General features: G+C 40.7%; 1 protein-coding gene across 3 annotated transcripts in view; it reads left to right on the plus strand.

Moving 5' to 3' along the window:
• Positions 1 to 16,358, plus strand: part of VIPR2 (vasoactive intestinal peptide receptor 2) — a 65,956-nt gene extending 49,598 nt beyond the window's left edge. For all 3 annotated transcript variants that reach the window (XM_054192328.1, XM_054192326.1, XM_054192327.1), the window contains 5 exons: positions 945 to 1,014; positions 6,362 to 6,453; positions 8,769 to 8,898; positions 8,985 to 9,026; positions 10,664 to 16,358. In XM_054192328.1, the coding sequence (XP_054048303.1) occupies positions 945 to 1,014; positions 6,362 to 6,453; positions 8,769 to 8,898; positions 8,985 to 9,026; positions 10,664 to 10,837 (508 nt within the window). In that variant the 3' untranslated portion in view covers positions 10,838 to 16,358. The remainder of the gene's footprint in view (positions 1 to 944; positions 1,015 to 6,361; positions 6,454 to 8,768; positions 8,899 to 8,984; positions 9,027 to 10,663) is intronic.
• Positions 16,359 to 23,158: the final 6,800 nt, after the last annotated feature.

Raw genomic sequence — 23,158 nt, forward strand, 5'->3', positions numbered from 1 at the left:
ATCTGGGTAACTTTGGATATATCTAAATTACATTCCCAGAAGTGGAGCAATGTGATGTAAATGTATGTAAGATGGATGTAGTCACGTAAAACTATGACTAACTAGAGCTAGACACAGCTCCTGGCAAGGGAAGGGGAACAGAGAGGACTATTTTGTAGGAAGATCAGACTTGCTGCTGTTGCTGGTCCCAAGGAATGGGAGAGCATTCCTAGCTAGTGGGACAAACAGTTTTCGCACTTTTTTTTCAACCTGACTAATATTTTTCAAACGATTCTCTAATTAAACTGGAGAATCACATCCTGCATACCTAATTTCTAAGTTTTCTTTGCAAGACCTCTAACATGTAAACTGAAGGCTAACTCCTTTTTTGTCTTTATCGTCACAGAGGAACTCTGAAGGGTACTGCCCTTGCTTAAGATTAATCTTTCAGAGTGCTTATTCTCAGAGTATTTGTACTAAAAGTGCCTACAGTGAAAATTAAACTTTCAGTTTTTCAGACAAAGTTTCAGGTTGAGTGTCACATTTTCCTAAACCAGTTCCAGCCTTCTGTAACCTAAATATCCCAAAAGGAAATTATGTCATTTCAGTTGTGTCTGTCAGTGGCTTTAGATCTTCCTGCTACCCAGAGGCTGATGTTAAGTGCTTATTGGAAAAGTGTCCTTACGCAAAGTGAAAATAAGCTTGGTTTCCCTAAAGGTCAATGTCCTTCATGATTTCAAATGGTACAGTCTAGTGTGCCTGATGTCTTAGCTGATTTGAAGATGTGTATTAAAACCAGGGAAATAAAATTAAAAGCAGAAAATATCGAATGCCAAATTCTAGGCTAGAACAGGCATTATTTTAGTGTGCTTTGACTTGTATATAAGAATTATACTTCTCCTCATAGGTCTTGCTTGCCAGATGATATTCATGTCAACATCATTTTCCTTTTTTTTTTTTTATAGTTGCTGGGATACAAATGAGCATGGTGGTCCCTGGTGGGTTATACGAATACCAATTCTAATTTCTATTATAGTAAGTAAACTTTGAAGCATGAATTATAGATCAGTTCAGCATTGTGCAGTGCGTATAACCATTATTCTTTACTGCTAGTTACAGATAGCCAAGAATTCTGTTTTAATGAAAAGAAATTACACTGTAGGAGAAACGTTAAACAGATGCCAAGGCCATTAAAATTCGTTGCCTTCAAAATTTATCTGCCTCCTATTAAATGAGCAGTTGCTTTTATTTGTATGTTGTTCTTTCTTTAGCATCTCTCCTGTTTATGAGCCTGGGGGAAGCAAAAATCTAATTATACTTTTCAATGAATTGCAGATTCGATTTTGCTTGTAAATAGCTAGCCCTGCAATTGAGAATCTGATATTATTGCAGCCATAAAAAAATATGGCTGCGTATATCTTTCTTTAATTGGTAGCCTACTGAAACAGATATTGAACATGAAGTACCTGCAAAAGAATACCATTTGAGGGTGTTTCATGGGGCTTTCCCTGTATCGAGCTCATTGGAATTACTGGAGAAGCATAATAAAATTCCTGTTCGTTGTGATGGTTGTGCAATTAATTTGGGCATAGTCTACTATGCTTATATGTCCATTTCCGAAAACAGTCACAGTGCAAATTTATACGTTTCAGATACACTTGCTTTACTTTTAACATTTTAGTCAGAAAAATTAGGCCATTATTAGGTTACACAATATTTCAAGAGTCCAGATTAACCCAGCGCTTACACTTGGGCTTGCCTTTCAATCTGTGCCTGCTGAAAATCATTTTGAGAGAACTTCCTATCATCATCAGACTGAATTCTGCAGTGTTTCAAGAGAAAGCAGAGTAGGCAATCAATGTGTGAAATGACATAAGGTAAGGACTCACACAAAAGATATTTTATGATATGAAGAAATGGGCATGCAACAGAACTGCAGCATGAAGAGAATATGTGAACCTCAAAGGAACTGGAGAATGAGGGATGGTCCAGAGTGAAGAAAATATGCTGCAAGATAAAAGCAAAACAAACCACCTGGTGTTTACAGAGAGATGAAATTCTGTTCTCTGGATATTCAATTTAAACAGCTATCTGGTAGACAGCTGAGACTTTATGTGCCAGAAAGCAGTACTTCTCCAAAGAAGTCTTAGACCTGGAAACGGAAGTTGTCCGAGTGCTCATTGGCAGACTTGAATCGCAGCTGGATCTTAGCAAAGACTGGGAAATGAGTTGTAGGTTAAGAAAATGGAGTACCAGTCAGTCAGCAAAAGTCCAGTGCATCATAAAGCGCGGATTGAAATCACTGTTTGAGGCAAAGGAAAAGTCATTCTCCTTTTTTTTTTAATCATTCTATTACTGATTTGATACAAAGGGATTGTAAGACATAGGGAAACATTTTGCAAATGACCTTTTTTGGCTTTGTGGGTGCATATGTTTAGGATCTGCTGTCTGCTTCCAGATATGTTTCTTCTCTTAAACAGCATGTTTTAGGGATGAGAGCAACTAAGTATGGCCACGCGATTCTGCAGTGTGCACTGTCTGAAGCCACTTACTTCTCCAATTAGATGATTCTTCAGCCGTTTGTTCAACTACATTTTGCATTTGGGAAGTTAAGCTGTGAAAGGAGAATTCAGAAGTACAGGTAGTTATAAAAGCAGTGATACTCACCCTTTTCTGCTAGATCAGTAACATATCTTGTTGGAGCACCGACCTACAACCAGCGCGTTCATTGTGGCAACTAGGCTGCTATGCAAACTTACTGCTGTGGAAAGTAGAGCGTACATTCGTAGAGCAAGAGTAGCTAATGAAGTGTCATGTAAAATTGATGTCTGAATAATACTACCTTAATGAGGAAATAATTTTCAATATGCATACACTGTGATAAGCTCAACATTTCCTCTTACCTTCTAGAAAAAATAAAATTCAAAGATTTAGATCTTCGAATAATGAGTTCAGTGCTGCCTGCCATTCAACAATGAAAATAGATCACTGCAAGTTCCTTGGGTAGGTGTTGTGAGAGTCATGATGTTTCTCAGTAGAAGTCTCAATAGAAGAATAGAAGTATTTCCATCATACTCACGCAGAGCCTTCAGTCGGTTCTCGAGAATGTAGGACAACTGGAAAACTTATAGAGAATGGATACAACAATGATCATCAGTAACAAATGGCTTCAGTAGTAGGAAGGACATTTGTGTTAGTAGTCAATGGGGTGAATACAGGAAATCTCTGAAAGAACCTGAATTTCAGAAAAATAAAGGAGAGCAGAACACCTGAGCTGAGAACTCTCATCAGCTGTCCTATGTAGTGGCATGAAGGAAAGCCCAGGGTATGGCTGATATTTAAAACCTTTAGAAGGAGGAAGAAGAGTAAAGAAAAGAAGAATAGAATCGAGCCTGATTGTGAGGGTGATATGACTATACTTTTGAAAGGAGGAAATTAAGCAAAGGTTTTAAGGAACAATGGTTTAACTGCATTAGATTGATGAGGAAGTCCACTCAGTCTTCATACCATATTCATCCTCTTCCATTGATTTCTGTGTTATCTCCAAACATTTTTGCTGCTTAGAAGATTGTATTTTCTGTAAGTTTACTATTCAACAGTAAATAGTATTGTGAGAGCAAGTTCTGATGTCACTTCTCAAAGTGGGAATGGCTTCAGTTAATTCAGTGTGTGTCAGAAACCTTCTCTGGCATCTACTCCTGCCAATTTTGGCTTGAGAAAAGTTATTTGGCAGGCTTCCACACTTCATGCTGTACACATTTCAGAGTTGTTTAATTGGGGATGACTATTCCAAGCAGTTAATTTGGTGTACCACCCATATTCCCCATTTGGCAAATGCCTCCATAGCTGCCTTCTCCATACATCCATTTGCATAAACTGCTCTTACTTGGGAAGGAGTGGAGTTCAGGTGGAAACAGTACTTCTGTCACATCAAAGTAATCAAAGTTTATTTAGTTACCTCACATAGCAGCTAGTGTAAGGGACTAAATAGCAAGAAAGAAGCAACATGAAGACAGCGTAAATGATACACGCTCAGGCAATGTGTTTAGACTCAAAAACTTACTTTTGGAAGAAGTCAACCAGCAGAAAAGGGTATCAGCAGCATCTTGCCATTCCTCCCCTGAAGAGGCATCATTTGTCATCACTCTCTTGCAGTTTCTCTGTTATTAGATATTCATTCGACATTATACATATTCTATTCTATTTAAAGTCATTATTCTGAAAAGATTTTATGGGACTGAAAAGGAACAATACTAAAAGTAAAATTCCAGGGCATTGCTTGTTTCATATTTTATTGAAACATACTATTGTAAATCTGATATATACTTTAAAAGATTTTTAAAAATGATCAATTCAATAATAATCTAACAGAAATTCATTTGCTCCACTGTAGTTTGTCAATGGCAGTTGCCACCTTTAGATCTTAATATGCAGTTTCTGCTGGTTGAATTTACAAGCTCATTAATACCAAGAACTCTTACAAACGCCAAAGAATATAAGTTTTTCATTAATCCAAGATTGTGTTTACAGACAGAAAGAGATATGTTTGAAAACAGACTTAAAAGTAATATGTGAATATCAGTCAAGAATGGGAGTCACCTGAGTGCAGTTTTGCAGATGATTTGGTGCCTCAGAAACCAAATGGACGACAGTTTGTTCTGTTGCAGTAGAAACTCAGATGTCTGTGAAGAAACAGGAGTTATTCTGCCCATCCCTTTGCAAATATAGAATAAAGATTTCTTCTCCTATTTTGTGACTAACAACAAAATGGAAGCTCTCTCCTTATTCAGTAATACTACCTCCAGTGCATATGGCAAACTAAATGTATATCCCTTGGTCTGTACGCTCTGATGTGGTAAGTCTGTAGGTACAACCAGCAAGAATACTGGCTTCTGCCTGTTACTTTTATAGGAGACTTGCATCAAGGAAAACTTCAAATTCATCATCTGCTTGTAAAATGTATATTTACTTCAGTAAAGGCCTATATTTTCTAACATTTATTTTTTATTCTTCTTTATTCAAAAATATTAGATTTAGTTTTCCATATTTTTTATTTAAACACTGTCAGTTCCTGTCACTTCCCGTCACTTGTCATTTCAAACAAAATATTAAATACAGAGGGACAGGTAGTTGTTATGATCATTGTTTATTTATAAACATCACTGATTGTACTGATTGGGTATTTCAGAGAAGACATGAAAATTCATTGAACTTGAAAAGCCTGCAGCCAAATTGTTAAGACTGGAAAAAGAAGAGTTATGGCTACAGACCAAGGCAGAGACTGAAGGTTTATAGCAGTGAGGCGGGCGCTGTCTGGTTGGGTACCCAGCCTCCTGATTTTGGGCTTTCGGATGGCATTAGTTAAAAACAATCAAATTCTTATTTTCACAGTAATAGAAATTTTTTCTCTAGGTTGATTTTTTCTAAAATGTGTGCTTTTGATGCAGCTGTTTATGTAGCTTTAGATGTAGCTTTCAGCTGACATTGTTGCTGTGAAGGTGTGGATTCAAAGTGTTCCCTCACTTCAGTACAGGCATGCCATATTTAAAGTGCAGTTTTCTTGACTGCACCAAACAATCCAGCACCATAACAGCTGGTGAACACAAGGTGCCAAAAGCCAAGGATGAAGAAATAACGGGTGTGAGCTTTAGGATCTACTGAGTTTTATACTTCAGTTTTCTAGATTGATCAGGGTCTGACATAACTTTTTTTATGCAAGTGCCTCCATTTCCTTTCTGTGGAATAAGGTAATACTACTGTTCTGTCTCAGAGGGCTGTTACGAGAATAAAATGTTAGACTGCAAGGATTCAGTTGCTTTAGTGATTATGTCTGCATCAATACACAGTCAGAGAGATACTTGTGAGAGGCCCTTTCTGTGCTTGATGGGAGTGGACAGATCACCTGTGCCACAGTCTTCTCTTCCCCCAATTCAGACAGAAAATATTAAAAGTCAAGGTGAGAGGTAAGAGAGGGTCAAAACTGTGTATAGGACTCACATTTTCCTTTGGGCTTCCAGTCATGAATCATTACGACAATTTGGGACAATGCTTGATTGAGCCAAATCACATCGAGTGTTCCATACTGCTAGGAAACCTGTCTTCAGCTGAAATTTTGGAAGGAGGGTACTGCTAACAACTGGAGATTTCAAAGGCTTTTGCCAGCCAGCTAGAACTGGTGGCCATGCAGATGTGCACTGGACATAACAAACCTAGAGAGGCAGAAAACAGACAATAAGTTTGACAGTGTAGGGCCTGATGTGTTCTGGCAGGAGGTACACAACACCCACTGCTGAGTTGTTTTGTCTGACTTGATAAGCATTTCCGTGTGCTGCGTATTGAGGGGAGAAGTCAGAAATCACCATTATATATGGTTTCTTTGCAGGTGAATTTTATACTTTTCATTAGTATTATAAGAATCTTACTGCAGAAGTTACGATCTCCAGATGTTGGAGGAAATGACCAGTCACAGTACAAGTGAGTCATATTTTTAGATATTACATACAGAACTAAAATAATCTCTGTAAGATTTCCTCTGCTGAAACCTGCTACCAACAATTGCTGTGATACTGTAATTACATTTCATTCAGAAGTACTTTTAGGTGTGGTTTAATGAAAATCTTATCACTATGCCAAAATAGAGACGAATGTTTGTTTTTTTTGTCAAACACTAAATTAAATAGAAAATGTGCACTTTCATAAATACCAACAAGCTATTCTTGAATTTGAGTTTAATCCATGAATGAATATGTTGATAAAAAAAATATGTAGTGTCTTTCTTTTAATGTATCAATATTTAATTTCAGCATAACAAAAGTTTCAAGATCAAAACACTTTGCTTCAACCTCCTTAAATTTTTTATTTTTCATTTCTAAAATACTTTTTGATATAATATTTACATATATTTTAAGAGATGTAAAGAAGTTATGTTGTTCTCAACAAGTAAAAAATGAAATACAATGTTTTATGTTGATTTAAAATAGCATGTTTATTTTTCTAGAGGAAAACAAATATTTCTGATTTAGATCAACTTAATTTCTGTTTAGACTTTCTTTTTTTGTGTTTTGGTTCGAACATCAAATCCTGACGTCCATTGTTTCCACAGCTTTAGAATCAAGGAATGTTGGGGGGAAATTTAAATACATCGCTAAATGCATGCATTTCTAAAATACAGAGAAGAATAAGGCTATTTTGTCTATCCCTTTCTTTCACTAAAATCTAAGTGCAGTATAGAGAAAGTAACATCAGCTAGACAAAAATTGTTAAAACATGAATGAAATGAAAGTGAAATATGAATGTAAAATGAATACTACTCATGCAAGTCACCATTTTTCTTCCCTTCCTCTGTCCCACGTGCTTGTACCCGGTGCCATCTTTTTTGTTGCTCATTTTTCTTTTGTAGTGGGTAAGGTTGAGTTGAAATAAAATCAGTTTTCCGTCTCCCTTGGGAAACCAGGAAATTTGCTGCCATCATCATCTCCTCCAGTTCTAAATGAATTTCTTCTGCCAAGGAAATCCTATTTGTCCTGCTTACTGGTATCACCTTTAGATGTGAATGTTTTACTATTCTTGAGAAACTTTGCTGTCAGAACTGATTATTTCCACGTAAACAAATGCAGCCTCTGGGACATTATGAACAAAGGAAGGCCGGGAAGACTGACACAGAAAAAATAAAACTGCTTGAAATACCTTGACTTTTCCGTTAAAATAGGTGAATTCACAACAGCATCCTTTCATTGTTGAATCAAGTTATATTCATCAAGACAGTGATGAATTATGGGACTCGAGGTTACAACTTCTTGAATTTTATCTGATATCAGACCTTCATAATCATGCATGACTGGTCCTGTATAATGTAAATAAAAAACTGATGTTATTAGAGTGAAATAAGTGAAAGATAAAGGGTAATTAGCAATTCATCATTTCAATGGTTTCACAGGCAGTTTGTCAGAGCTGCTGTGCTTAGTAATTTAAAGTTCTCCTTCCTTAACTTCAGTAGTGTCTTGTGCTAATCTGTATTATGTAATTGATGACATTAAAATTTAGTTGATGGTATATGCTTAATACCATTGGTATAGTTATGAGATTTTAGTATTTGGGGGTAAGTCTGAAATTGCTCATGAAAACCACACAGTTAGGATTATTCTCTTATGTGCAATGAACAGCCTAACCATACGGTTCTACATTTAAAGGAAAATAACATCAATTAAGTTCAAGAGAGAGATTTTACCTTCCATACAAAACGATCTGTCAGTATGCCTTTGCAGGAAGGCATTATTCCTTTCCACTCTGAACCCTTTGTGCCAGGTAAAAAATACCTTGAGAGATCCGATGGCAGCTCGTGACCCTTTGTTGAATGTGGTCCTGTGGAATAATGCAGTAAAACTCCACCCCAAAAAAATGTGCCATGAAACCAGGCTGGGAACTGGATTTGTGTCAAAGATACACAGCGGAGGGCAGGTCCTACACCCTGCTGGTGTCCAGAGGGCAACTGAAAAAGGGTCTTTTGGTTTAGCGAGGCCCTGAAGCGTTTTGCCAGCTTTTGGAAGAGTGCAAGATCAGCAAGCTGAAGCATAACATGGAATTGCATACATTGATTTATGAGGTTACTATGTGGCTAATCTCATAGAAAGCCTGAAAGGAAAACAATTTGCAATAAATGACTCTTACTAAGACTGTTTATAAATCTGAAGTTGTACGAGGTTTTTGTAAATGACATTGCATCAGGTTCTTATCTTAGTAAAACAAGAGATTATCCTTAAACTCGAGCTTTTTCTCTTTTATTTACCCAGGAGACTTGCAAAATCCACGTTGTTGCTCATTCCGTTGTTTGGAGTTCACTACACAGTGTTTGCTCTATTTCCTGACCGGAGTTCCAATAATTATAAAATAATCTTTGAGTTGTGTTTGGGATCTTTTCAGGTAAATTTTAAATTTTTTATTCAAAAAGAGTTTTATTGACCTAGGTTGGCGCTGCCTACTAATTAAGGAATATTGTCTCTTTCCAGGGGTTGATTGTTGCAGTCCTGTATTGTTTTTTGAACAGTGAAGTAAGTCGCACCTTAATGGTAAACGTAAATGTATAAGTGCCCCTATAATTCTACTCTGATACATGAAGCTGTTTTAGAAGATGTTTGCATTCCTATTTATAGAATATATATGTGGCAGTTTCTGTGCAGCAGGAGAAATTAATGTATTTGGGTAAAGAGTTAAGAGTTGTTTGAAATCTAATTCCTTGCAAACTGAGGTGTTAGTTAAGTGTGTCTTCCATTATTCAACGTGATCTAATTCTAGCTCTGTTACAAGCAATGTAGATCGTGCAAGTCAGGTGCAACAAGTCTAAAAATTTATCCAAAACTTGAAATACCATTTAGTAAGTATTTAGGGGTAATCTTCTGACAGAGTCTAACCCCCAGAACAGCAGCAGATTTTCAGAAGTGCTCAGCGTGTAGCAGCTTTCCTAACCTCAACTGAGGAAGATGCAAGGAATTCCTTTTGATGTCAACCGCTTTTTAAGGTAGAATATATATTAAACAACATGCAGAGTCTGACAGGAGGAATCTGTCTGAAGAAGACACCTGCTTGCAGAGGGAATTGATATTCAGGTCTCCTGAGTGCTATTCTGGTCTTCGGTATTCATGAGATGCCTGATTTTGGGCTAATCATTTGATTCTATGTTTTAAGTACGTGTGATTAATAGCTGGATACCAAAAGCTAATGTTGCAGCACAAGTGATACAAACTGATTTTGAAAGTGGCCTTGGGGCATCTGCTCACAGACAGTGTAGACACAGTCTTCGCCTCAGTTTTTTTAATCTTTGTAAAAACTGATTTGATACTCCAGAGAGAAGGGATGCCATGCCAGCTTGTGGTGTGGGCCCATGCGAACCTCATGAAGTTCAAAAAGGCCAAGTGCAAGGTCCTGCATGTGGGTCAGGGCATCCCCCAATATCAGTACAAACTGGGGGATGAATGGATTGTGAACAGTCCGGCAGAGATGCACTTGGGGATACTAGGGGATGAAAAATCGGCCGTAAACCATCAATGTGTGCTTGCAGCTGAGAAAGTCAGTCATATCCTTCATGAGAAAAAGTACGGCCAGCAGGTCGAGAGAGGTGATTGTCCTCAGTACAAGAATGACATGGACCTGTTAGAGTGAGTCCAAAGGAGGGCCATAGAAATTATCAGAAGGTTGGAATACTCTCCTGTGCAGAGAGGCTGAGAAAGTTGGGTTTGTTCAGCCTAAAGAAGAGAAGGCTTTTGGGAGACCTTATTGTGGCCTTTCAGTATAAAAAGGGGGGATTATAAGGAAGATGGAGAAAGACTTTTCAGCAGGGCCTGTAGTGACAGCACAAGGGGTAACAGTTTTAAACTGAAATAGGGTAGAATTAGATTGTGTGTAAGGAAGATGTTTTTTCTATGAGGGTGGTGAGACACTGGAACAGGTTGCCCAGTGAAGCTGCAGATGCTCCATCACTGGAAGTGTTCAAAATCAGGTTGGATGGGGCTTTGAGCAATGTGAAAGGTGTCCCTGCCCATGGCAGGGGGTTGGACTACATGATCTTTAAATGTCCCTACGAACCCAAACCATTCCTAGAGGTCCCCATTTGACAACCAATAAGCGTGGAAAACTTCCTCACGTAAAATAACATTTTCAGCTCATCTTGTGCATTTTCTTTTTAACACAGGTACAAGGGGAACTGAAAAGAAAATGGCGGAGTTTGTGCTGGAAGCAGACAGCAGGCAGAGATTACAGACTCCACAGCTCTTCGATTTCTCGAAATGGATCAGAAAGCATTTCTCACCTCCACCGGAATTCAAGGGCTCAGTCATTTGTGCAGACAGAGACCACCATGATATAAATCAGATACATCCCCCAAAACATGAAAAACTGTGGGATATATATCATTCATTATACAGCTTGACGTGATATTTTATAAAATGTACAGTTTAGTGCTTTGCTTTTCTACATGTTGGTATTTGGGAAATTGGTTTGTGCAGCCAACCAGTTAATAACAGACACCTGCCTCGTGGATGATTTCTGGTTTTTTTGTAAATGGTATTCCTATTAATTCTGATGTTCTCTTGCAGTTTACCAGCCGTAACTATTCAAAAACTCATTTGCTATAATGGTCCCTTCACCCTCCAACATGTCTACAAGATAGATGTATGGTATCCTGTTTTGGTACATGTTGAAAAGTTAAGACGGAAAGCAAAAAAATTTCTTACACTTTATTTATACTTAAGGAAACATTTATTTCCTTGAGGATTAGGAAATTCTTTCCTAATTATGGAAAACAAAATAAAGAAATGTAAGACTATAATGAACCATGCTGGGAGTTTAGTGTGCTAATCCAGGAAATCATTAACATTATACAGAGGGGGAAAAAGGTAATACTTCTTGGCTAATTGTATACATTTCAGAGATTTCTTTCTACGGAGTTTAATTCCAATTCTGTTTTTCCTTTCAAAAGTGCCTGGGTTTATGTTTAGGTTGAGAAAGTAGGGCTACCTTTGCAGTCTGTACAGAAAAGGTTACTGTAATAGTTTTGATGAAAACATCATCATTTTCCAATAGTGCTATTGCAATCACCAGTTTCTTCTGTTTAAAATCAGAGATATTTGTTGATTTTTTATTAAACAACTTTCTGAAGAGGTACTTTATTGCTAGAGCAGTCTGGCATAGGATTAACAGCCTTGGATAGCCTGTTACCCATTGAAAATATAATTTTTATGTAATATTTTCACTGAAATATGTCTCTAGAACTACATACTTGGCAGCTAAAACAGGGAATATTGCAATAAAGTTACAACTCCCATTTAAGGGATGATGTGAAGTCTTTTAGCTTAATTCTATTCTGTATCAATCTGAGCTGATTCAAAATTTAGTCCTGACCATGACTCCAGCAAAAAAAATTAGACAGAATCCTTAAAAATTACCATAAAAGGCATAAATAGAAGGAATTCTAAACAACACCAAGCCTCCTATGTAGCCACTTTGTAAAAAAAAAGGCAGAGAACTGACAGATTCTTATAAACATACACAGAACATTTGCACTCTTTAAAAGAAATAAACCCAGTGATGTTTACTTCTCATGTCATGTTTAACCATGTCCACTCTAAATAGCAAGTGGGAATAATATACATTTGCATGAGTACCTCTGAACCATAACAGCAATTGCCCTGATATTTCAGATCACGGATGTATGGAGCTAGCAGGATCCAAGGTCCATAATATTGCCAGGCGAAGGGAAGAACAGCAGCAAAGGCATGTCCTGGCAGGCGTACACGTGCGCTCTGGCAAACATCGCCACTACTGGCAGCATTGGCAGCTGTCAAGGTGTCCATACACCTCTCAGTCTGATTTAATTTAGCTGTTTATCAGTCGAACGCAATTTATTTTAATGGAATTACCCTGGAGTGACACAAAGTTATGTCAGACCAAAGACAGAAAAGGCTCCGTGGTTCACAGGAGTCAGGCAGAACAGGTAACTCTGAATGTTACATGACACCAGCCTTTACATATTAGGTATCATTTGAGTTAAGCAATAATCACGTGATGATTTTTTACTTTGCCAGATTTGGTTAAAGACGCTATTATCACCTCCAGTCGCTCAGAGTGTTCTCTGCTGTTGCTTGGTGAAGTAGCTGTGAGAATCTGGAGCAAAGCAGGCTGCCCAGTGACAGTCCCACGGGGTCTAAAGATATGCCCCTACTTAAACTAAACATATTCCCAAAAGGCTTTAGACTCAGAAACCACTGCTAAACTTTAGTATTTTTTCCTGGGTGTCTGAACAACCTTATCAACAAACTCTTAACTGAAAATATATGAAGATAGATTGGAGCTTTGGGGGCTGCTCCTATACCTAAATTAAATGGGTCTGTGCACTTCAGGCTTCTTCGTCTGAAGTGGCATTGGGACTGCTCGGCTCCCTGAGATGTGACACGCAGGATGTACTTTTTTCCCAACATTTCTAGGGTAGAAAGACACCCTTGAGAAGCATTGAACCATACTCATCTTTCTATTCAAAGGAGGTTTGTTGAGTGAGTTGGCACACAGACAGAGTGATCGAATAGAAATAGAGATTCCAAGCAATCAGTTCCATCGGTCTGTTCTGCATGGTGCATCACCAATTATACATGTTTATAATTCATTGTATCCTAGAGAAAACTGTCTTTGTTCTAATTAGGTGAGCATGGAGAAAATTTGCATTTTAATGATTTCTCGATTATAAGACAGAAAAGCCTAAATAAGAAAATACATTTTAAGTTGCAATGAAACAACATAGTTTCCTGTGACAGGGCACAGATGCATTTGAACTTGATTCTCCTTCTCCTGTAGGGAGTAATGCCGGCTGAGACAATGAAGTTGCACCAGGGGGAGAACATGGATGGTGTCACTAAGTTTGTAAAGGACTGTGCAGGCATGCAAAGAATGGCACACAAGGGAGGGAGGTGCTGCATATATTTTCCTTACGAACCAGTGAAAAGTGCAGTACTTTGTAGAACCTCACCCCTCTGTTAAAAATCATAGAATCTAAGTACAGAAAATATGTTTTCTGTGAGGCAGTTTAACTTCATAAGGCTTTGTGCAAGCATTTTAACATCAGTAAAGGCCCCTCTGAAAAGCCAGTAGCACATCATGTAAAGTTACTGAACAAGAACGGTAATACAACTCATTCTCATAATGTGGTTAATTGTTGTATTTTATTTTCTTTGGAGCTGCCAGGGCGGCACCGTTCATTCTGAGTGATTTTTACCAGCATTACCTGCTGATGATGCCTGAGGGACAGAGCGACAGATTACTCTCCAATTGCTAACCATGATCAAAATCTAAATATATAGCGAGCGTTGACTGCAGTTTTCCTCTGCAGAGGCAATTTCAGCTAGGTGCTCGATAGACTCGGGTGAAATTCATCTGCCCTTGTTTCCATATCTAAAAGCTGGATGTCTGTCTCTGAGCTAAAGACTCTTTTTAAGTGCCTTCCAAAGTCATCATAGAGAAATAGGCACTAGTTGAAGACGATGCATCCCAGGTTCAGCTGGGCATCTAAGGTGGGTTACCTGAATCACCGTTTTCTCTATGCTTACTATAAAATGAGCCCAGGGTACTTAGATTTCTCATGCTACATCTAAAATTAGGTAAGATGAACATCTCCAGAAGAGGCCATTCAGTTATCTGGCTAATATTACCCAGATGCTCCTTTTTAAGCCAAGTAACTTGGTTTGGTCAAAGTGATCCTCCAAAAAAATGTGCAGGATGATTCAAAAGTTCAGGCAATGGAGGATCCATCAGTTCATTTGGTAGGGTGTCCCTGCGGTTGACTGCCTTCCTTGGTAAAGCCAATAGCCTTATGTCCTGCTTTGATTTGCCTGGCTTCAGCTTTCAACAGTTGTTTCTTGTTTTGGGTTAAGTGTTTGGCTTTTTCTCTTTTGTAGAGGGGTCATACGCTTTAGACTACCAGAAGTTTTCTTTATGTGAAGTCTCTTGAAAATCACTCTAAGTCATGTCTTGATTTCCTCTCTGAGAAACTAAACATGTCAAATATTTCAAATTCTGACAGCGAGGCATTTTCTCACATATTTCCGCATTCTCTTCTGTGCCCTGTTCCAATCATAATAGCTTTGGCCAAGAGAAGCAAAGGAAGTATTTCGGTATCCCCTTCAGGAGTGACCGCACCATTGACCATTTCTCACTCCCACTTGCAGCTCACCTGGTCATGCCTTTGAAATCTTTTGACTTTACGTAGTCATTTTAACTGACCAGGAACCGGCAAGTGACGTGCAATGAGATTATTGCTGGCATGATTTTTGCCACATAAGCTAGTACCTTTACTTAATATGTTGGCCTTTTTAAAACATGGGTCAGGTGCATTAATGAGCTTTGCAAAATAACCTTGGGAATATGGAGAGCGTCCCTTTAGCCATCGAAAGTAGTGCTAGCTTTCATGAAGTTTTAAGAATTTGGCATGGATTTAAGTGCATGCTCCATGCAGGAGTGCACAAGAGCCCAGCAGATTGCAGGTGACCGGCATGGTGATGGATGCTGCAGGTACCCAGCTGAGGAACTACCCGGTTTATGCATACCTTGGAGCTGGACTGTAGTGACAATAACTAATTGGTGGCAAAAAGCATTACAAAAAGCCACCTACAGTCAAGCTGGAGGCAGCCTGCCGCACTCTGTAGCATCTACTTCATGTCCTGATGCATTCCCCTCTGCCTTTAACGTGATGAAGAGGAAAGCAACAGTACAGACCCTCAGCAAACCAGAGAATCCATCTGGGACGGCTTTATGAAATAAGTTGCCAGCTTTACGAACAAGCACATTACCAGGTGCACACGTCTCACACTCCATCTGTAAGGACTATGATGAGTCATTTGCATTATTTGTCTCCTGTTGACTGTGAATTTGTCCATTTCATTCAGAGTGATTGTGAATAAAGTCCAAATTCACTTTATACAGAATTTTTTCAGACACCTCTAAAGAGAAATCAAGCATTAAGTATGTCTTATAAGAAGGAAGAACCGGCAAGTAACCTGCAGAGAAAGCTGCTATTTATATAGGGGTTATTGTCTGAGCAATTACAGTCTGTGCACAGGAAATACTTCCACTAACAAAAGTACCTTCACATTACCATGAGTGCCTATATAAGCTGTGGGCTGTCAGTACTACCCTGACATAACCAAATAGCAGAAGTTAGTATGCAGTGCTATTCTGCTGATGAAAAAAACAATATTAAAATAATAGTGATGTGTTCTAACACGTATGTTACGGGAGTACATCAGGATAACACTTAAAAGGAACATTCCTGGATATGGTTTAACCACTCTGTGTTAAAACTGGTTCTGCCCATGATAACAGTATGTAGTTATATCAAAGTCAGTAACATTTCCATTGTCAGCTAAAGCAGTGGCTGAAATGCCCCAACCCCCTTTATTTCCCAAAGCACTGTGGTAAGTTTATGATAACCTGCAGCTTTTCTTTTTTCCTGGCACGTAAGGATGAGTATTGGTTTGAAATTTTCTTTTGTCATCTTTATCAGTACCTTTTTATCTGTCAAGTATGGTAAAAATTAAAGATGATGTAAATGAATGTGATTATTTTTTACAAAATGTACAGATTATGATGTTGTATAGATTAATGTGTGTAAATAGATTTCCTTTTCATACTGTAATTCACTTTATGGTTCTTCTGGTTTTGCTCTTTTGTTCTTTCCTGTTTTCAGTTTTTAATGTCACCTACCTAACAGCCTTCTCTGAGATATGTTATATATAAAGCTGTGAACAAATAAGTGTTTACATCTTTATGCTATTAGTGATAATAGTAGTTAATAACACCATAATGGACTGAAGAGGAATCAGAGAATAAAAATTTTAAAGGTTTTGCACAGAATTTCTTTTATTTATGTGACTGATGAGATGCTCTCAAAAACCATATTTTCAAAACTGAAAATGGTCCTGCCTTGGCAGCGCAGGGTTCCTCAGCAGTGTAATTAAAATGGAATTGCATTGCATGGAAGACGAAAGGCCGAGGCTGCCCCTGCCATGGGAACGGGCACAAGAAAGAGACCCAGCCGGGCGAGACGGGCAGTGGTGCACTGCTGCTGGGGCCAGCGAGGGAGCTGAGCGCGTGGAGCAGGAGGTGGCACCTCGTGGGGCAGCGTACGTCCCCTGACAGCGGCACCCAGCAGGGACAAAGCGTTTTGCTGTCCCTCACCGACCAGGGAATGTGTCCCTTTCTGTCTTTGTCTATTGTTTCCACAGAAGCTACGGCACCAGGAGGGGTCTTCTGCCCCTTTGGGAGCCCTGAGCTCTCATCCTCTCCCTCCCTATGTATGTGCCTCTATGAGCTGCATATCAGCCTCAACCCTTTCACATTCACACGACTGCAGAGCACTTCAGTGTCCTCGCCCACAGTCACGTCCTCTCTATCCCATTGCTAATTGGGTGGCTCCACAGCCAGATCACCTCGACGTCTGCAGGTGAGCTGCTATAGAGCTGAGGGGCCTGAAGGTGCAGGAGAGCCATGGTGCAGGTGAGCAGGGGGGCTGGCAACTGGACCCAGTCCCATCAGTGCTGGCAGCAGCACCTGCAGGTTTCCGAGGCAAGTCTGAGTCCTGCCAAATGCAAAAGTCAATCCCTTCAAAAAATTCTGGATAATTTTAGTGCTATCAGTGCTGACAGACTGCTGCAGCTGGAGAAATGGATGTCCAAGCAAAAGTCAGCGTATTGGGGAGGGGAGAGAGCAAGGGAGCGGCTTAAAGAAGCGAACACTTCTCTTGCAACTTCTGCATGGCTATGCCTGGCAGCATCACCTACAGGAGTCTTTCCTTAGCTCTGTCCCAGTAACCACTGGCCTGCAGGGATGCTTGAATAGAGCACAAAGCTCCTGGTTTCCTCTGATTGCACCAAGGACCTTCTAACTGGGACGTCCGAAAAGGTACAGGAGATGAGCGCCTGGGGGAATGACCTAGATGAGGGGACAGAGTGTATCCTCAGCAAGTTTGCTGATGATAACAAGCTGGGAGGGGTGGCCGACACTCCAGAGGGCCGTGCTGCCATCCAGCGTGACCTGGACAGGCTGGAGAGCTGGGCAGAGAAGAACCAAATGAGGTTCAACAAAAGCAAGTGTAGGGTCCTGCACCTGGGAAGGAAGAATGCCAAACACCAGTATATGTTAGGGGCGGACATGCTGGGTAGCAGCTCTGAGGAGAAGGACCTGGGGGTCCTGGTAGACAGCAAATTATCCATGAGCCAGCAGTGTGCCCTTGTCGCCAAGAAGGCCAATGGCATCCTGGGCTGCATAGGGAAGACTGTGGCCAGTAGGCCGAGGGAGGTCATTCTCCCCCTCTACTCTGCACTGGTGAGGCCACAACTGGAGTACTGTGTCCAGTTTTGCGCTCCCCAGTTCAAGAGGGACAGGGAACTACTGGAGAGAGTCCAGCGTAGGGCAACCAAGATGATTATGGGACTGGAGCACCTCCCTTATGAGGAAAGGCTGAAAGAGCTGGGACTCTTTAGCCTGGGGAAGAGAAGGTTGAGGGGGGACCTGATTAATGTTTACAAGTATCTAAAGGGTGGGTTTAAGGAGGACGGAGCCAGGCTCTTTTCAATGGTTCCCAGCGACAGGACGAGGGGCAATGGGCACAAGCTAGAACATAGGAAGTTCCGTTCAAATACATGGAAAAACTTCTTTACAGTGAGGGTGACAGAGCACTGGAACAGGCTGCCCAGGGAGGTTGTGGAGTCCCCTACTCTGGAGATTTTCAAGACCCGCGTGGATGCAGTCCTGAGGGATGTGCTTTAGGTAATCCTGCTCTAGCAGGGGAGTTGGACTAGATGATCTCTAGAGGTCCCTTCCAACTCTGAAGATTCCCTGATTCCGTGATTCCGTGAATGGAACAGTCAGAAAGACTGGCTGCCATCCCCTCCCCTCCTCACTGTGGGAGAGCTGAACCAGAGAACTACAGCAGACAGCAGAAGAACAGGTATTGCAAACTCTCTGTGTGTGTTTCTGTATGTGTGCGTGTAAATTTGGGTGTGGGCTGTAGGACGAGGTTGCTTTCATAGGACGTCTTGTTTTCCCCTGGCAGCGCACAAACCAAATCCCAATCTAGCTCCCAGCTCCGGTTCTGTTTGCTTGTAGCTGGGCAGAGGCCGGCCCTTAGGTGACAGAGTGACAGTCTAAAAGGAGACTGACACAGACCACGAGGAGGAACCGGGTGAGAGGCCTGCAAGCCCGTGTTGAGGAAAAGCAGCAAAGCCTGGGCCCGTGCGCGGGTTCCCTGCGGCACTGCGCTGCCAGCGGGGCCCGGGGAGGATGGTGCAGTGGGGACCCTGCGGCAGCACAGAGGTCGTTCCAGCTGGCAAAGGCAATTCCTTGGGCTGCACAATGCTATAGAGTTAACACAAAGTTCCAAATAATAGAATCATAGAATCATAGAATGGTTTGGGTCAGAAAGGACCTTAAAGATCATCTAGTTCCAACCCCCTGCCATGGGCAGGGACACCTCCCACTAGACCAGGCTGCTCAAAGCCCCATCCAGCCTGGCCTTGAACACCTCCAGGGATGGGGCATCCACAGCTTCCCTGGGCAACCTGTGCCAGTGTCTCACCACCCTCACAGTAAAGAATTTCTTCCCAATATCCAATCTAAATTTCCCCTCTTTCAGTTTAAAACCACCCCCCCTCATCCTATCGCTCCACTCCCTGATGAAGAGTCCCTCCCCATCTCTCCTGTAGGCCCCCTTTAGGTACTGGAAGGCTGCTATAAGGTCTCCCCGGAGCCTTCTCTTCTCCAGGCTGAACAACCCCAACTCTCTCAGCCTGTCCTCATAGGAGAGGTGCTCCATCCCTCTGATCATCTTCATGGCCCTCTGCTGGACCCATTCCAACAGGTCCATGTCCTTCCTGTGCTGAGGACTCCAAAGCTGGGCACAGTACTCCAGGTCAGAGAGAGAAAGTCAGATTGAGTAGCAGCACACCTTGTGTCTGTGCTAAAATACTGTGGTTCCCTTCCCTTGCCTGCTGGACCAGGAGCTCTAATGAAAATTGCTCTGCACCAGCTATCTGCTGCTGGTTTCCAGGAGGGAGACAGAAACCAACCCTTAGCTCCCAGCTCTACTCCGGTGAAACTAACCTAACAAATAATCTGAATTGACAGCCCCTGCAGTATCATAAACAAAACAGCTTGATTGCTTAATTGACTGCCTGATCACAGCCTTGCTTCTTTCCAACAAAACCAGTTCAATTGCCCTTTCCAGCTCCCTACAGAAGTGAGCTGCTCCTTTTACGAAATCACTCAGAGCTGGCAATACATGGGGTGTGCTGCATTATTTAAATTCTGGATGTCACCCTCAGAAATAAATACTGCGAGCTGAAACCCACAAATACTGCCAATATGCCCATGATTTATTCATGAATGGAGTTGGATATGAATGGAATGGGGTCCTAACACTATGTATTAGGGAAAGGGATATTAGTCAAATTAAGTAGCTTTGTTCCAGTTTCACCACCTGTGTTATCATCTTTAGATCTTTTTGCAGCCTCCCAGCGAGAAAACAGCTTTGAATCTGGCAAAAAACGTATGTGCTTTGAAAAGTATTCGTATAATGATGCAAAAGGTTTTATTAGAGCATTTTCAAAAGCACATGACAGAAATATGTAAATAAAAGTATAAAATGGGCAATATTGCAAAATTTCAAGAAGAAAATTTTCCATATTGGAAAAAGATGTATCATAAGGTGTTCCCTTGCAACAGCAAGAAAAAAAGAGGCAAATTTTTATAAGAGACAAATGGGCACAACAAGGCTTTCCAGCTTGCGTGACCACATGAAAATTCTGGCTTTTGGGTCCTCTCCATAAAGAGGGAGAAAAGCTGGAGAAAGCAAGAAGAAGTTGCTGCTTTGGGCAATCTTAAAACTTCATCTTAACATCATAGGTTAATTCTGCCTTAGTTGAAATCAGGATGAAAGCAACCAAGGAAGGCTTTTATTATTAAATACAGGCTACTGATATTTTGCAATTTTATCTGTTCTTGCAAATCTGTAAGGTTTATGAAACAGTAGAGTCTGAGAAATTTGATGTGTGATGAAGCTTTCCATTCCTCTGGGAGTGGAAATCCTGAAAAAAGCATTGCTACTTCACAGTGTTTTCATCTGCGTAAGCAGCCTGGAAACCGCTATCTTAAGGGCTGGGGAAGGGGAAGAAACATCTTCCAGTGATCAGCAACAGCAAGGAAATCTCTTGGTGTGCAGCAAAGCAGCGTGGGGAAACACAGAGAAATGCTTGAGCCCAGAGGCTAGAAACCAATAAGGAAAAATGTCTTCGTTCGGAAAATTCAGACTAATGCAAATATCGTATTATATAGCATAGAAACATTGCACCTAGAAAATGCTCAACAACGGTAGCCGAAAATAAAGTTACTCTTTAGAACAGACAGTCTACAGTGGGGTGGGGGTGGGGAAAAAAATCAGTCCTGGGGGAGTGTTATGGAATAGTTAAAATACAACACAGAGAGCTGAGCATTGCTTGTGTCCGGGTGTAAATCATGAACTCTTTGCGTTAGAAAGAAACCAAGCAGAGGTTGTTCAGTAACAAGGCTTAGATGTGTTTTTCCTGAAGCATTTAGTGTAGATGACTGTAAGATCACTGATTCGACCTTGTCTGCCACGCTGTACTATCTACGATACAGCAATGCATTCAGAAATGTTTCTACGTCGGTAAACAATCAAAAAAACCCTCTTGAAAACTGGCAGACACATACATGATACTCAGTTTATAGAAGACAGTTGCAGTCTTTATCATTGTTTTACACTGATTATTTCCCTTTGCAGGGACATCTCCTAGAATCCAGTTGAATGATTCTTGGAGTAAAATGGTATTTGAAGAAAATTTATGACACTCCGACACATAGAAAGTCAGCCCTCAGTTACAAGTGCATATAGTTGTCCATTCCTGGAACACTGATTTTATTTGTAGGCAAACCTCTGTTTTTCAGTCACTGATATCACTGCTGACTTGGAAAAAGTCACAAGTTCTAGATTTCTAACTTTTCCCCATCAAAGACATGACTTAAACAACAATTATCTCATTTGGATGGTGTGGGGCTTACTGCGGTTCCTTAAGTACTTTAAATACGCTGTACCATCTTTAGCCTGGAGAAGAGGAGGCTGAGGGGAGACCTTATTATGGCATACAAGTATCTAAAGGGTGGGTTGAAGGAGGATGGTGCCGGACTCTTTTCATTGGTTCCCAGTGACAGGATGAGGGGCAATGGGCACAAGTTAGAACATAGGAAGTTACGTTCAAATACACGGAAAAACTTCTTTACGGTGAGGGTGACAGAGCACTGGAACAGGCTGCCCAGGGAGGGTGTGGAGTCCCCTTCTCTGGAGACTTTCAAGACTCGCCTGGATGCAGTTCTGAGTGATGTGCTCTGGGCAATCCTGCTTTAGCAGGGGAGTTGGACTAGATGATCTCTAGAGGTCCCTTCCAACTCTGAAGATTCTGTGATTCTGTGATTCTCAAGTACAATCATTAATTGCACAGAAACTTCTGCACTAATTCAGTGTCCTGCGTCAGTGATTTACATCCTAATTTTTTCAGTGTCCAGTCATCACCTATGGGGTTTGTTAATTTGGTACTAAACCAGCATGTGATAAATCACAAATAATATTGCTGTGTGGGGAAGAAAAGATGAAAGAAACTATGTATGAGAAACAAGGCTGTAGGAAGAAGCAGGAATTACTGTAAATGTCATTTGGAATTACTCAGCTGTACAGGACTACTACTCTTATTATCCATCCAGAACATACAACAATTTTAAAAACAGGATTGCACTGAAGGCTAGAAGGAAAATCTTGTGGGTTCATCTCTCCACTTGTTAAATTCCCCATCTACATTACAACGGCTGACTTTTAAAGAATGGTAAGTGATACTGGGACCTAGATAGACTTGTGTGTTTACTTGTTTAATGTCAGCTGAAATTCAGTTAGAAGCTGGCTCTGAGTTATTCACCAAGAAAAGAAGAAACAAAATCTGGCCTAATGGCCCTCTGCATCTTGGCTGGTCATTCTTATGCCTCATGAACAGCACAGTGTGTCCTGTATCTCCAAAATCTGAAACTGTTTTTCATTTACTCAAGCTCTCTCCTTCCGCTGTAACATACTTATAAGCCTGGTAGAATCTATTCCAAGTACTGCTACACCAAATCTCTCAAGTTCTTTGTAATTAACTATGATAAAAGCCATCTTGATTTAGGTAACTCCCATGATATTCTCAAGCCATACATCAGATCCATAATTAACTGTCACCTCAGTACTTGAAACACCATGTCAGGAGTTAAAACAAACATTTGCAAGAAGATATCTGAAATAATAAACAGAAATCTTGAGCAACGATAGCGAGACTTTCTGATGTATGAGCCAGAGATCCCGCTGGAACCCACAACTGGGAGGTCATCCTGCACGTTTAGAGCTGTCTGAACTTCTGTCCAATGGCCTCAGCTGAGATTGCTGTCCCTTGAAATCATCTGCTGAAATAAGTCAACTAAAGCCTTCAAAAGAGCTCCCTTGGCCCTGGTGCAGCTGATCCAAGCCCTCCCCTTATGCTCTTCTAGTGGGGTGTCAATTTATGTCAACACCAAGATCACTAGGAAAGGGTTCCAGACCCCTCTGTGGGAG

This window comes from Rissa tridactyla, chromosome 2 (genome assembly GCF_028500815.1).
Source record: "Rissa tridactyla isolate bRisTri1 chromosome 2, bRisTri1.patW.cur.20221130, whole genome shotgun sequence".
NCBI classification, from domain to species: domain Eukaryota; kingdom Metazoa; phylum Chordata; class Aves; order Charadriiformes; family Laridae; genus Rissa; species Rissa tridactyla.